This window comes from Protomyctophum parallelum (genome assembly GCF_964188405.1).
Source record: "Protomyctophum parallelum genome assembly, chromosome: 11".
NCBI lineage: Eukaryota > Metazoa > Chordata > Actinopteri > Myctophiformes > Myctophidae > Protomyctophum > Protomyctophum parallelum.
The window spans coordinates 8,001,698-8,018,048 of NC_139707.1; the positions used below are offsets into that span (position 1 = coordinate 8,001,698).

The window sequence follows — 16,351 nt, forward strand, 5'->3', positions numbered from 1 at the left end:
TGTCAATATTATTGTCTTGGGTGAGGTGGAGGGCTGAGTGCCTCCTTAACATTCTATGCGTTAAACATAGTATAATTGACAAGATATTTGCGCCTTTGATCCATGAAAATCACAGACAAAGAAGCCCTTGCAAGCCGGCGGTTGGTTGATTTCCGGTTACAATGTCACAATGTCCGTGACAAACCTGGGTTTTCATAATAACCATCTAACAATGGTGAATTAAACACAAAACAAATAGCGGGTTTAGCGTATTACGCGTGGAAAGACAATGGAACTAGAAAAAGTGCCCTTCTGGGCACAGGTCTCCACCAGGATAGGAATGTAGGACATTGCAGCTTGCCTTCATCTGGTGGTTGGATAAAAGGGCAACAAAAGTAAATAAAAACACTTTTCGGCCAGTTATAGCGCCACCTTGAGGCTGAGTTGGAATTGTTCATGTGGCATTTCGTCCTCGGCCTAGTGGGAATATGGGTGCACAATTTCACGGAAATCACGCGATGTGTTCATGATTTGCAGCATTTTGTTTGAAACTGAGCACTCCTGTGAACTTTCGAAGCCAATCTTAACCAATCAGGATGGAGTCTGAGAAATCTGAAAGACCGGTTTCGTTGAATGGCTCTAGAGAGACTGTGTACCAATTTGCGTGATGTTTGGACAAAATCTGTAGGTGTACTGTGCAAAAACTTGTTTTGCACAAAGCGGCCTCCTGGTGGCGCTATAACAGGCCGTTCTGGAAAGTTTGGGGCAGAGGTTCATCGTTGGCATCCAGGGAGTGTGTGTGCAAAATTTTGCATCGACCGGGTTAACGGTGGCCGAGATTAGCTGCTCACGGACGGACACACACACACACACACGGACGGACGGACGGACGGACGGACACACGGACGGACGGAGTGCAAAACATACTCTCCCCCCATGCCTTCGGCCTGGTGGAGACAATAAATGTTGTGTATATGGCGGGTTATGCGCTCAAAGTGTTTAACCACTTTAATGAATAGTGAAAATAATAATAGTGGATTGTGAAAATATCTACAAGCTCTCAGCTACAGATTGGTACATTTTTGCTATTAATGATCATTTGTGACACATCTTTTACTAATGATGACAGGCCAAAAATACTAGGGATGCCAGGTTGGAAGTGGTCAAATGAAGCACAATCCTCCTAATCCCTCAAGAGCAGTCTCGAGCCCTGAAGCAGGGTGCTAATTTGTTTTCCTTTTTTTTTTTGTTCCCAGATTGCAAGCCTAACGATAAAACCAAGCTATTGAACGCCTGTGTGTATGTATATATATATATATATATATATATATATATATATAACCACAATCACCATTCACCACACGGCAAACCTGCAGCTTTAACCTGATATCTCTATCTTCCAACAGGAGCGGGCAGGAAGCGCCATCATGGTTTGGGGCCACGGGGCCCCCGTAACCCCCCGCACGAGGGGGAATGTGAGCCCTGAAAAGCACACCATGGGACACCTGTAGTGCTCCTATCTATCATCAGGGAGTCGCAGAGAGAGAGAGAGAGAAGAGAGACAAACGAAGCCTTCCGAAGCAGGGAGACACGACCGGCACGCTGCCGCGAGGGGGCCTCGGGGAGGCTCGGAGGAGGACTCCCAAAATCTATCCGTGTCACACAGCTCTGCAGGGAGGGAGGGAGGGAGGGAGGGAGGGAGCGCCGTAGAGTGGGAAGGAAGAAGGGCGTGTCCACTTGGTGTGTGTAGACACACTCGCAAGCACACACACCCGACGGCGGCCTCGTCTGGGCCAGAGGAGGAGGAGGAGGAGGAGGCGGCGCCGTCGTCATCATCATGAGGCCCAAGACGTTCCCGGCCGCCCCGTACGTGGGCAACACGCGCCAGCGGCTCCAGGAGATCAAGGAAGGGCTGAAGCAGCCGGCCAAGCTGGTGAGCCAGGCCCTGCACGGCTCTCGCGGCGGCGAGGCCGGAGTACGCGCGGCCGACCGCAAGGCCAGCAAGGAGGAGGCCAGCCGGCAGCAGCAGCTCCGGCCGCCCCAGAAGTTCAACAACTACCAGAACGCCCTGCGGGAGATCCGCAAGTCCCTCATGCCGTTCGCCAACGAGTCGGGCCCCTCGTCCTCCTCGGGGTCGTCGGGCCACCCGGCCGGGGTCGGGGAGGTCAACCGGCAGATGCTACAGGAGCTGGTCAACGCCGGGTGTGACCAGGTGAGAAAATGAGAAGGGTGTGTGTGGTGGGGGGTGGGCGGGTAATGTGTGTGTGTAGGTGTGTGTAGGTGCGTTTATTTTTGTGTGTGTACGGCTGTACGCACGTGTTTGTGTGTGATGTGACACTATGTGAAAGTGCACTCCAGATTGTATGTTCTTTCATCTTCCATCTTCCGGCTCTGGGGCGCGTGTCTCTCTTGAAGGCAACATGGAGGCAAGCTTCCCCGAGATTCCTTGCGAAGCATGAGCGGAAGCTTGCCAAGCCTCCGGGTACATAAAGGAAGGGGGCGTTCGGTAGGCCAATCAGAGGCGGTTGTAAACGGTTGTTTTCTCATGCCAATAAATAAAGCTCCCTTGGATTGACTTGATAAGGCCCCGGAAAAGTCGCGCTGTGATTGGCCAGTACTAGTCACTTGACTGGCAGCCAGTGACGTCATGAGCGACACAGCGTGCCTTCCACATCGCTCCAATGAAGTGCAGCGGCCAATGAGGCATCTGTTTTTTGTTTAAGATCTATGCCTGTCAGTGTCCACCACTGTGGAGTCTAGGGGTTCGAATCGTCTGTGATGGAGTGTCGTCAGTCTCTGTGCGAATGACTCCTACAGGCTGGGGGAGGTGTTGAAGAGTGGGGGTTGTTAAACCGGAGAGAAGTGGTATGGGGGCTCACCACCAGGTCAGCCAGTAGGATTCAATAGCAGTGGCAAAAACCAAAATGTGGGGGGAAAGCAATTAGTTTCTGTGCATGACTATACTGTCAGGTTTCCATTTTGAACCGGAGGCCAGGGCCGGAATTTCACAGAGGCCACGAAATGTCCCTCATTTTGGCCTTTTGTCCTTCAGAACATGATGTACTATAAGAGCACAGTGGACTCCACTCCGCACCACTGTGACAGTCAGTGGCCTTGTCCTTAAAACGATGGACATTCCATGCCTGTCGAGGTGTGTTTCTACTGCTGAGCCAATGAAATAAAAGGAATATGAACCCGAACAGGAAACACCTCTACAAGCTTAGTATAGTATAGTTAGTAGTGGTTATTCAGACTAATCTATTTCAGCGATTTAAAAAAGATTCAATTACTGTTTTGTTTGTGAGTGACGATTCGTTGACGTGTAAGGGGATTTTCTTTGTTGCTTATAAGTCAGTTATTTGTTCTAAATAGCGGTTTTGATATATTTCCGTTTGATTAGCCCAGCCTGTGTATCCACATGGAGCCGTGATGCAGCTCCACACGTCCCAAACTCTTCTCCCTTCTGGCTCCAAAACTGTGGAATGCACTTCCCATTGCAGTCAGAACTGCAGCATCACTCCCAATCTTCCGCCGTAGCCTGAAAACCCACCTTTTCAGACTCCATCATGGCCCATAGCACTTACCCTAACCCCTTAGATAGCATTTCTGTTGGCTTAGATAGCATTTGACACAGACTTATAGCATGTTATGTAGACAGCACTATAAATGTATTGTATATAGTCATAGCACGCCATAGTACATATGTATAGCATAGTAGTGAATATGTATAGTTTATTATGTATAGTGTATGTATAGTTTCATCATATAGATATTCCACTGTTACCTTCTTAGCTTACGCATGTCTCATGATAAATGCTTTTATGTGATGTATTCCCATGCTTTTGTTCTTGCTTAAATGTAAGTCGCTCTGGATTAAGAGCGTCTGCTAAATGCCTACATTGTAAATTGTAAATTGTATGGTTGGAGTGGAGCGGGTCAGGTGTGTGTAAGTGTAAGCACACCCAGGCTATCTGGCCATCGGTGGCTGGTATATAACTACAGAGGAATGTTTTGAACCCATTCTGGACGGGAACGGGATGTTATACTTTTGCTATTGAAAAATAGCAGATCTGCTATTTTTGAAAAAGTCATGAAAATGTAGTGGAAGTCTTTGAATATATATATTCTTTCAGAGCGAACGTGTTCAACTCAAATCTCTGCTTCTGGGAGGGTCCCTGGAACGATGTATGTTTTCAGATGGAGGTCAGCGGCCAAGTACATATAATTTTGGGGGTCCTTGACATGAAAATGTTTGAGAAAGGCTGACGTAGAAACATAGGTTTTTCAGAAGACATTTTCTTTTAGAATCGTCCTCAGGTCTAAATGTTTTAATGAAGGCCCTATGAGAGCCATTATGGTCTCACATGCAATGGCAATATACTGTACAACCACTCCCTGCCAAGTGTGTACTACTGCAGTGCCACGTTTACATAACGCCGGGCCCCCCAAAAAACGCTCACACGTTGAAATATCACACGGAGCGTCAGCCTCGCAACCTGCTGTGAGGCATTTCCTCGCCTTTCACCCGTGTTGATTTGAGATATTTCACACAGACAATCTTAATCTAATCCTGAGTCAGTCACAGTGAGTGAGCCGGGCGGGCGGGCAGGCGTTTGCTGACTTGCTCAAAGTGGACTCTGACGGAACATACGAGTTACCTTTTCCTTCTGCGGAGTATCAGTCATTTTGACCACATGGCCACTCTTAAATTGGGAATGTGCATGCTGTCTTCTTAACCGCTTAAGCTCTGTATACTTTTGAATGATGGAATAGCAGAAATGACCAATTGTGCTAATTAAATAAAATACAAAATTAAATGTATTTAAACGTATGAGGTTCTCGGTTTTTGCTGAATGCTCGCTCCCTTCAGGGTTGAGATTCAAGCTAGGGATCACTATGGTTGTGCATAGTTCACTATGGTTGTGCATAGTAGTGTGGTGTGTTTCACTATGGTTGTGCATAGTAGTGTGGTGTGTTTCACTATGGTTGTGCATAGTAGTGTGGTGTGTTTCACTATGGTTGTGCATAGTAGTGTGGTGTGTTTCACTATGGTTGTGCATAGTAGTGTGGTGTGTTTCACTATGGTTGTGCATATAGTAGTATGTTTCACTATGGTTGTGCATATAGTAGTATGTTTCACTATGGTTGTGCATATAGTAGTATGTTTCACTATGGTTGTGCATATAGTAGTATGTTTCACTATGGTTGTGCATATAGTAGTATGTTTCACTATGGTTGTGCATAGTAGTGTGGTGTGTTTCACTATGGTTGTGCATAGTAGTGTGGTGTGTTTCACTATGGTTGTGCATAGTAGTGTGGTGTGTTTCACTATGGTTGTGCATATAGTAGAAGTAGTGTGGTGTGTTTCACTATGGTTGTGCATATAGTAGAAGTAGTGTGGTGTGTTTCACTATGGTTGTGCATATAGTAGTGTGTTTCACTATGGTTGTGCATATAGTAGTGTGTTTCACTATGGTTGTGCATAGTAGTGTGGTGTGTTTCACTATGGTTGTGCATATTGTAGAAGTAGTGTGGTGTGTTTCACTATGGTTGTGCATATAGTAGAAGTAGTGTGGTGTGTTTCACTATGGTTGTGCATAGTAGTGTGGTGTTTTACTATGGTTGTGCATAGTAGTGTGGTGTGTTTCACTATGGTTGTGCATATAGTAGAAGTAGTGTGGTGTGTTTCACTATGGTTGTGCATAGTAGTGTGGTGTGTTTTACTATGGTTGTGCATAGTAGTGTGGTGTGTTTTACTATGGTTGTGCATAGTAGTGTGGTGTGTTTCACTATGGTTGTGCATATAGTAGTGTGTTTCACTATGGTTGTGCATAGTAGTGTGGTGTGTTTCACTATGGTTGTGCATAGTAGTGTGGTGTGTTTTACTATGGTTGTGCATAGTAGTGTGGTGTGTTTCACTATGGTTGTGCATAGTAGTGTGGTGTGTTTTACTATGGTTGTGCATAGTAGTGTGGTGTGTTTCACTATGGTTGTGCATATAGTAGTGTGTTTCACTATGGTTGTGCATAGTAGTGTGGTGTGTTTCACTATGGTTGTGCATAGTAGTGTGGTGTGTTTCACTATGGTTGTGCATAGTAGTGTGGTGTGTTTCCCAGTTGCTGCTGCTGAGACCAGCAGGGAATGGGTACTGGGTAGCCTGGTGAAACCACTCCCCCTGCTGGACAACATTTTAATTCTGCCAGAAGGGAGAGTCTGGTCTCTCTTGGGTAGAGACGATGTACTCCGATCCAAATCAGACCGGAGCCGCGATATGCGGCCGTATGTGGCCGCTAGAGGCGGGATCAACGCGAGACTGCTGACATATTGAAGCTGTGCCACAGCGCAAATGTAACCTAACGGGAACTACAACTCGAAATTATTATGGAGATATCAGATTTTGGTCCCGCTGCTGTTCATCGTTTCTGCTTTAGAGAGCCCAGATGCAGGCAGGAGGATGGAACGGGTGAACTCAATACTGCCCAATCTGGCGGAGTCAGGTTAGGGAATGGTTATATATATGCCACTTTCTGGAAAAGGGAACTACAACAGGAGCCTATTGTATCCGTAACTCTGAGATTGTACAAACTAAATTGACCAGGAGGGTCCGTTTGTTTACATTTGTAGCAAGGGTAGAGCGGCCGGTAGAGAGGCCCGGATGGGAACCGCAAGCACCCACCTAGTTCGATCCCGGGCTCCCCCAGAGTTATTGTCCAAGTGTCCTTGAGCAAGACTCTGAACCCCTAATTGTTCCCGATGTGCAGGTTGAATGAGGTGTGAATGGGTGAATATATAAATGCACCATTTAATTTACCATTTAGACTCTCAGAGATAAATGAACACTTATATATATTATTATATAATATATATATATATATATATATATATATATATATATATATATATATATATATTACGGTATAGTAAACTCGCCTTTGGCCGCAGTAATTCTTCAAATCCTGAGTGATTCAAAGAAAAAGGGCGGTACTAACTGGATGCTGCTGCTGGTTGATATTAAAGGGCTTGTTGTGTACGTCAGTGGTTGAGTTCTGGAGGGCTGGCCCGAGGCCCGGGGACACACAGGCCCTGTGACAGGCTCTGGCATGCCAAACATGCCGCGCTCTCTCTCTGTCTCAGGCCCATGCACAACACTACCCAGAAATCCTTCCCCTTTCTCCTACTCAGCCTCCGCGTCTGAGCTGGAGCGAGAAGCCACGCACACACGCACACGCACGCACGCACGCACGCACGCACGCACGCACACTCAGTCGGTCGCTCACACACACACACACACACACACACACACACACACACACACACACACACACACACACACACACACACACACACACACTCCGTTCCAGGGAGGGAGAACCGCTTCAAAGTTCAAATTGATTACACTTCTGTCATGGGGGGGGGGGGGGGTGTTGGATGCTAGTAGTCAGATGGATTCATGTTCGTTGGTGTGTGTTTGTGGTTGGATGCTGGCAGTCGTATAGATGTGAGGTCGCTGCTCTTCTGGTTGGCTTTAAAAGGGATACGATGGTAATTAGTTAACAGAGAAAACGTCGGCGAGTTTGTTCCAACGTTTTCCCCGCATACGCCAACAAAATATGAATAACGACCTCAAATGACGTTCTCCGCAATACTACTGATTTTCCTCTTGCATAACCACCACAACAAAAGAAAAGTAATCATTAACTGGTCATGGATGACAGGATTTGATAGAGTTTTCTTTTTAAGATAAGTGATAAAATCCCCTCCACACAGTTCATTAACCCAGTGGTTCCCAAACCTTTTCATGTCAAGGACCCAGAAATTGACACTAATTAGCCCCGCGGACCCCCATTTGAAGAGATAATGCCAGATAGGGACCCCCGAGAAGACTTTTACGGCTCTAGCAGTGATTCTCAATCCGTTTAATTTCAAGGATCCACCGTTTGACATGCATTAGTCTACGGACCCCCATTTAATGGCATTTCTATCTCTGAGAGACCCCAATTTATATTGTAAAATCAATGTTAACTACATATTTTCTGATGGGGGTCCGTGGCCAAATACAGATCATTCTGGGGGTCCTTGACATGAAATAGTTTGAGCACCCACTGACATAGAAACATTGGTTTTTCAGAAAACTGTTAGGATTTAGAAGACATTTGTTTTAGAATCGGCCTCAGGTCTAAAAAAAAAACCCGTTAACAATGATGGATGGCAGACAGTAGAAGGCCATTGTGGGCTGCATGTCGTGAGAGAGCCATATATCCTCATCCTGGGCCGGGCCCAATCAGTGTTGACCTCCATTGGCTGTGAGTGGAGCAGTGGACTGGACGCTGCTCTGGTCAATCCAAACAGGAAGAGCACATTCAATGGCAGCAGGGTGGAACAGTTCCTCTGTCGCTCCGGCATGTACGTCGCCACAGAGAATGTCCTCTCGTCTGTCTGTCTGTCTGTCTGTCTGTCTGTCTGTCTGTCTGTCTGTCTGTCTGTCTGTCTGTCTGTCTGTCTGTCTGTCTGTCTGTCTGTCTGTCTGTCTGTCTGTCTGGTATGTCTGTCGGTATACTGAACCATTTGGGTATCAAGATATATAATTACGTTCGCGTTGCGAGTCAGTTTTGTGATTGCATTTTTATCTTAAGGCAAGCTTCAAGCTTCGGTGGCGCCCGCTGGCCAAGTGGTCCAGGCGCATGCCACATATAGGCTTTGGCCAGCTCTGGTCCATAGCTTTAATGCCTTCGCATTTATAGCTACTCTATGTTACTGTCGCCTTCTGGGGCTTGCATAAATGCAGACCAGCCTCTCATCTGTAGTGAAAATAATAATAATGTTTTACCTACTCACCAATACAAAGACGGGTTGTGTCATTAGAAAGCCTACTTTCCTTAGTGGACGCACTTCGAGCCCCCCACCACACGTATAAATGCACTTTTTGGCCAGAAAGGGATTTTGTTTTCACCTGATGTGCAGGTTGGTGCCTTGCATGGTTTTCTCCACCACCGGTGTATGAATGGGTGAATGTAATGCACAATCTATGTAAAGCGCTTTGGATAAAAGCGCTATATAAATGCACAATATACCAATGTAAAGACATGCACAGCCACAGACCCATGGTCATGATCAATTGCAGTTGGAAATTGCAGTAGTTCACAATGATTGATCAAGTATTTCCTCTAGTTTGTAAAAGTTTTGGAAATGTCTTTATTTCCAAAACGTATTAATTTATTAAATGTGTCAGTTGTTTCTTGGTAAGTTATTTGCCATATCTGCCCTGTGCAATTTGTGATTCCGAAGCCTAAAAGGCAAAACAGAAATACATAACTGTAACATTCCAATGTTCAGTGCAAAAATCACAATTAAATCGTTTATCACAATTATTAGTTTGACAGTTAATTAATCTTCAATTTAAATGTGTAATGGTGACAGCCTTGTGTGACAGCTGTGCGTGTGTGCATACGTGCGTGCGTGCGTGGGTGTGTGCGTGCGTGTGTGCGTGCGTGCGTGCGTGCGTGATACTGTGATTGTGTGATTGTGGCAGGGGTCAGAAAACAGACCAGTCATTTTGCAGAGCTTTTTTTATTGCCACATTCCAGGATGGTAATGGCCGCAGCAGAACGGCCCCTTAGGGGTCTTGAAAAGCCCCCCACCCCCCTCCTCCTTCCTCCCAAGGCGGCCCTGCCGGCCGGACCCCCCCCCCCCCCCCCCCCCGTTCTGTCCCCCCTCTCTCTTCTTCTCTGGAGACGCAAGTTACAGTAAGACGTGGCCCGTTACATAATCACCTTCTCTCAAAGGAAAGGGAAATGTGGTAGGGTGGAGAGGGAGATGGGCGGGCGGGCGGGCGGGCGGGCGGGCGGGCGTGTGTGTGTGTGTGTGTGTGTGTGTGTGTGTGTGTGTGTGTGTGTGTGTGTGTGTGTGTGTGTGTGTGTGTGTGTGTGTGTGTGTGTGTGTGTGTGTGTGTGTGTGTGTGTGTGTGTGTGTGTGTGTGTGTGTGTGTGTGTGTGTGTGTACATGACTGGACATTCCATCCTCACTCTGCTGGGGATGTAATGCCGATTATGACAACAGCGAGACAGTTTCATATCGATAAAGTACATTAATTGACGGAATATTGCACCAAAGGCAATAAATGTGTTTTAACATGGAAATGATTGCGACGAAAAAAAAAAAAAAAAAAGTCACACTCACACTCACACGCGCAGTGAGGGGTGGTGCTCTGCTCTTATCATCATACATCATTATACATCACATTCCGTGCTCAGCCAATCAAATCATCACAAATGTCATTCAAGGCCAATCACTTTTGGCGTCTTCAATTTTCTGCCCTCACTTTTATCTTCAATATGCCAATATCGCTATGGGGGGTTATCAGCCAATCAAATCATCGTCTTTGTGTTCACACAAACCGACAAGGCTGGGCATAGGAGAAAAAGAAAAATTGCGATTATCTCACTTAACCCATTCTGAACGGGCACCCATTTTGGTGTTGGCATCATGTTATGCTTTAGCTATTGAAAAATAGCAGATCTACAAGCTCATATCGCGCCACCGAGTGGCGCGATACGACCTTGTAGGTCTGCTATTTTTAGAAAAATCGAAGAACGACTGACATTTTTAGAATCTGATCTCAGGTCAGCATGGGTTCATCAGACCAGTGTGTGTCCAGTGGAAAACCTCGTATGAATCTGATCTCAGGTCAGAATGGGTTGTGATCAGATGATTGTGTAATAATGGTGACAGGCCTACACTCTGCTCTGTTGCACATGATGGAGGACGTTGCACTGGTGTGGTGTCACGTGCCACGATTAGCCGATCTACAAGCACACAAAGAGTCTCGCTGCGCCACGCTGTGGTCTTGTAGAGCGACTATTTTCGGCACGTGTACAAGTACACGTCAGGCCCACACTGTTCACCACTGATGAGAGAGTGTGTGTGTGTGTGTGTGTGTGTGTGTGTGTGTGTGTGTGTGTGTGTGTGTGTGTGTGTGTGTGTGACCCTCTTGGCATTCGGGTCCATCCCCACTCCGCTCTCCTCTCCTCAGGCCCAGCAGATGGCTTTGGTTTACAGGGTCCCGTACTGGAATGTCTTTCAGAATTGGGTCAAAGTGAAAACTAATATAAGAAAAAAACTTTGTTCCCCCCCCCCTCTCCTGTCCTTCCCTCTACATTTCTAGATCTCTCTCTCTCTCTCGTGCGCCGTCTCTCCATTTTTCTCTTTCTGTTTCCACCTCTCTCTCTGAGGGGGACGACCTCTCTTTGTCTTGTTATCTGAGCTCTGATTGGCTGGAAGGCAGCTAGCAGCAGCACGGTATTATGGAATTTGATGATAGCTAAACCGTAGAATAAATGTGTGTCAGTATAGTACTGTCACCCTTATGCAACGTGTGTGTGTGCGTGTACGTGTACGTATGTGTGTGCGCATGTGCTTTTGTTTGTGTGTGTAAAGGTTACTTGTGTCTCTGTATGATACTTGAGTTTATACCAATACTACCAGTATCATGCCTCAGATACAGCGTAACATGGTGCTATCGGCGAGCACGCGCGCTAACGCATCCATCAGATATTTTGTTATATATATATATATATATATATCAATCATTTAATTAGTCACGTGATGATAGCTCTATGCTACTCAACAACAACATACATGTGCGGTGGTGTTTAAAGGACAACTTTAGTTTTTTTCAACCAAGGTTCATGTTTTAGGTTGTTATTAGAGAAACTAAAAGGTGAGTGTTATTTTTTTTTTTACATTTGCTGCTTTCTTTCGTTTTAGGGATTTTAGCTGTTTTTGACAGGGGGGCGGGGGCATTCGAGCATGGGGCTAAATACGTATTATTTTACAACATTTTATAGCGATTTATTTTTTTATTATTTACTATAGTCCTAATAAACCCCTGGAAATTTCATCTGGCCACAAAACATGACGAGATCTACTGAATGTGTCAAACTGACATTGAGCCTATGACACACAGTGTGGCTTCCCCCCAGTAGGCTACCTTCACATTCAGTAGATCCTGTGATTTATTTGTGGCCAGATGTAATTTCCTGGGGTTTATTAGGACTATTGTAAATAATCAAAAAAAAATCTCCATAATATTTTGTAAAAAAATACATATTTAGCCCCATGCTCGAATGCACCCGCCCCCCTGTACAAAACAGCTAAAATCCCTAAAACGAAAGAATGCAGCAAATGGAAAAAAAATAACACTCATCTTTTACTTTCTCTAATGACAACCTAAAACATGAACCTTGGTTGAAAAAAACTAAAGTTGTCCTTTAAAGTTACAATGTCTTAACTCATTCTGGCAAACCCTTTTGGTGTTTTAAACATGTTATAATTTAGCTATTTAAAAATAGCAGATCTACAAGCTCATAGCGCGCCACTCGGTGGCGTGCTACGAGCTTGTAGGTCTGCTATTTTTTGAAAAATCGTGAAAATGGGGCACAAACCTTGGAATATTCTTTCAGAGTGACCGATTTTAACTCAAATCTTTGCTTCTGGGGGTGACCCTGGAACAACATATTTTGAGATGGGGGGTCTGCGGCCAATTACATATAACTTTTAGAGTCCTTGACATGAAATATTGAGTGATATAGGCCTAGAAACATAGGTATTTCAGAAAACTGTCAGGATTTAGAAGGCTTTTTTTATTTCGATGTCAGGCCTAAATGTCTTAACTAGATAAAAACAGAAACGCTATATGGCATCCATCCTCATATGCACGCACTGTCACAGTGCAGGGCAGAGAAGGTGTAGGACCCAAGTGCAGACAGACAGGCGGAGGCAGAGGATGTCAAATGCAACAGAGTTTATTGATAACTAGGAACTAGGAACAAAGGTACTAGGTACTTGGAACACGAGGAGAAAAACTAGGACGTACACTCATGACATACAATGAGGATCTGACCAAGGACTGAAACACACTGGGGCATATATATAAACAAAGACTGACTAGACACAGGTGAACAACTAACAAAATCAACACAGGGATTGGCTGAGAGACAAACAAGACACAGGTGGAGAAAACTAATAATCACAGGGGGTGAGACAACACAGGTAACAAAAGCAACAGAGGAAACCAAGGGACCAAAAATACTACAAAACAAAAGCACAACAGAAAACGTCACGGATCGTGACACGCACGCACGCACAGACACACACCACACACACACACACACACACACACACACACACACACACACACACACACACACACACACACTGGACTTTTACTTGTAGCAGAGTACTTCTATATTGCATATATTGATACTTTTACTCAAGTAAAACATTTGAGTACTTTTCCCACAACTGCTTATAACTATATTTACCAACATAGTATTTGTTATAGTCGTGGTGTGGACTATATGCCGTCCAATTGACTTGGAACCATTTTTAAATGTCAGTAGTTACAGTCACAGTGCTCGGTGTGAATGCTCGGAGAAAAGACAAACTGCAGAGAGAGACAGACAGAGGGAGGGAGGGGGGGAACAACTGACAGACAGATGGACGGACGGACAGAGAAAAAAGACAAACTGCAGAGAGACAGACAGAGGGAGGGAGAGGGGGAACAACTGACAGACAGATGGACGGACAGACAGAGAGAAAAGACAAACTGCAGAGAGAGACAGACAGAGGGAGGGAGAGGGAACAACTGACAGACAGATGGATGGACAGACAGAGAGAAAAGACAAACTGCAGAGAGAGACAGACAGAGGGAGGGAGAGGGGGAACAACTGACAGACAGATGGACGGACAGACAGAGAGAAAAGACAAACTGTAGAGAGAGACAGAGGGAGGGAGAGGGAACAACTGACAGACAGATGGACGGACAGACAGAGAAAAGACAAACTGCAGAGAGACAGACAGAGGGAGGGAGGGAGAGGGGGAACAACTGACAGACAGATGGACGGACAGACAGAGAGAAAAGACAAACTGCAGAGAGAGACAGAGGGAGGGAGAGAGAGGGGGAACAACTGACAGACAGATGGACGGACAGACAGACAGACAGAGAAAAGACAAACTGCAGAGACAGACAGAGGGAGGGAGAGGGGGAACAACTGACAGACAGATGGACGGACGGACGGACAGAGAAAAAAGACAAACTGCAGAGACAGACAGAGGGAGGGAGAGGGGGAACAACTGACAGACAGATGGACGGACGGACGGACAGACAGAGAAATAAGACAAACTGCAGAGAGAGACAGAGGGAGGGAGGGAGAGGGGGAACAACTGACAGACAGATGGACGGACGGACGGACGGACAGACAGACAGAGAGAAAAGACAGACGTACAAATAGCTTGAATTCCTGCTTCCTGGGCTGTGGAATGTTGGGAGAGAACATCTGTCGCCAGGACAGCCGGGTCAGGGCTGGAACGCACCGCTAAGGCCCGTCCACAGCCGACTCCACCCAGACGCGCACGCACGTACACGCACGTACGCACCGTCACACACGCACACACACAGTCACACACACACACACACACACACACACACACACACACACACACACACACACACACACACACACAGTCACGCACGCACCGTCAAACACACACAGGCACACACACACACACACACACACACACACACACACACACACACACACACACACACACAGGCATGCCATGCATACACATGCACATTTAATCTCAGATATCCCCTTGAAACACAGCGACACAAACACAGAAACACACGGCACACCCCTCAAAGCAAAACATGCACACACGCAGTCACACGCACACGTACACACACACACACACACACACACACACACACACACACACACACACACACACACACACACACACGCACACGCACACGCACACACACACTGAACGCACATGCACACAGTGCCAAGAGAAGGAGAGGGAGAGAAACAGAGGGACATACAGAGAGGAGAAACTCACGCAGAGTGTAAATGGTAAAATGGTGCATTTATATAGCGCTTTTATCCAAAGATCTTTACAGAGATTGTGCGTTACATTCATCCATTCACACAAACAGTGTCAGACACACACACACATAACACATTCATACACCGATGGCGGAGAAAACACTGTACATGATTGTCTTTTGCACACATGCACTCCATACCCAAAAACCAACACACTACTGTACACAGTACACACACACACACACACACACACACACATGAACCTACCGTTTCCTGCCCTTCCGAGCTGAAAACATTGGCTGCTGCTTTAATTGTCTCCACCAGGCCGAAGGCATGTGGGGAGAGTATGTTTTGCACTCCGTCCGTCCGTTTGTGTGTCCGTCCGTCCGTCCGTCCGTCCGTCCGTGTGTCCGTGAACAGCTAATCTCGGCCACCGTTAACCCGGTCGATGCCATATTTTGCACACACACTCCCTGGATGCCAACCATGAACCTCTGCCCCAAACTTTCCAGAACGGCCTGTTATAGCGCCACCAGGAGGCCGCTTTGTGCAAAACAAGTTTTTGCACAGTACACCTACAGATTTTGTCCAAACATCACGCAAATTGGTACACAGTCTCTCTAGAGCCATTCAACGAAACGGGTCTTTCAGATTTATCAGACTCCATCCTGATTGGTTAAGATTGGCTTCCAAAGTTCACAGGAGTGCTCAGTTTCAAACAAAATGCTGCAAATCATGAACACATCGCGTGATTTCCCTGAAATTGTGCACCCACATTCCCACTAGGCCGAGGACGAAATGCCACATGAACAATTTCAACTCAGCCTCAAGGTGGCGCTATAACTGGCCGAAAAGTGTTTTTACCTCTAACTGCACGGATCTGTGGATAACCTGGTGGAGACCTGTGCCCGGAAGGGCACTTTTTCTAGTTTTTTTCTTTTTTCTTTGACCGGTTCCCTCCCTTCAGATCCGCGTCCCCAAACGTTTGGCTGTGTGTCCACTGTCCCCTCTGTGTCCCCAAACGTTCAATAATGTGTGTCCACTGTCCCCTCTGTGTCCCCAAACGTTTGGCTGTGTGTCCACTGTCCCCTCTGTGTCCCCAAATGTTCAATAATGTGTGTCCACTGTCCCCTCTGTGTCCCCAAACGTTCAATAATGTGTGTCCACTGTCCCCTCTGTGTCCCCAAACGTTCAATAATGTGTGTCCACTGTCCCCTCTGTGTCCCCAAACGTTCAATAATGTGTGTCCACTGTCCCCTCTGTGTCCCCAAACGTTCAATAATGTGTGTCCACTGTCCCCTCTGTGTCCCCAAACGTTTGGCTGTGTGTCCACTGTCCCCTCTGTGTCCCCAAACGTTCAATAATGTGTGTCCACTGTCCCCTCTGTGTCCCCAAACGTTCAATAATGTGTGTCCACTGTCCCCTCTGTGTCCCCAAATGTTCAATAATGTGTGTCCACTGTCCCCTCTGTGTCCCCAAACGTTCAA

General features: G+C 46.4%; 1 protein-coding gene across 3 annotated transcripts in view; it reads left to right on the forward strand.

Annotated features, from left to right (window-relative positions):
* Positions 1-1,686: 1,686 nt before the first annotated feature.
* The window catches only part of lats2 (large tumor suppressor kinase 2), a 41,010-nt gene continuing 26,345 nt past the window's right edge, over positions 1,687-16,351 (forward strand). For all 3 annotated transcript variants that reach the window (XR_014569974.1, XR_014569975.1, XM_083776995.1), the window contains exon 1: positions 1,687-2,191. Coding sequence is in view for 1 of the 3 variants with exons in the window: in XM_083776995.1 (XP_083633121.1) it covers positions 1,817-2,191 (375 nt within the window). In the remaining 2 variants the exon portion in view is untranslated. The remainder of the gene's footprint in view (positions 2,192-16,351) is intronic.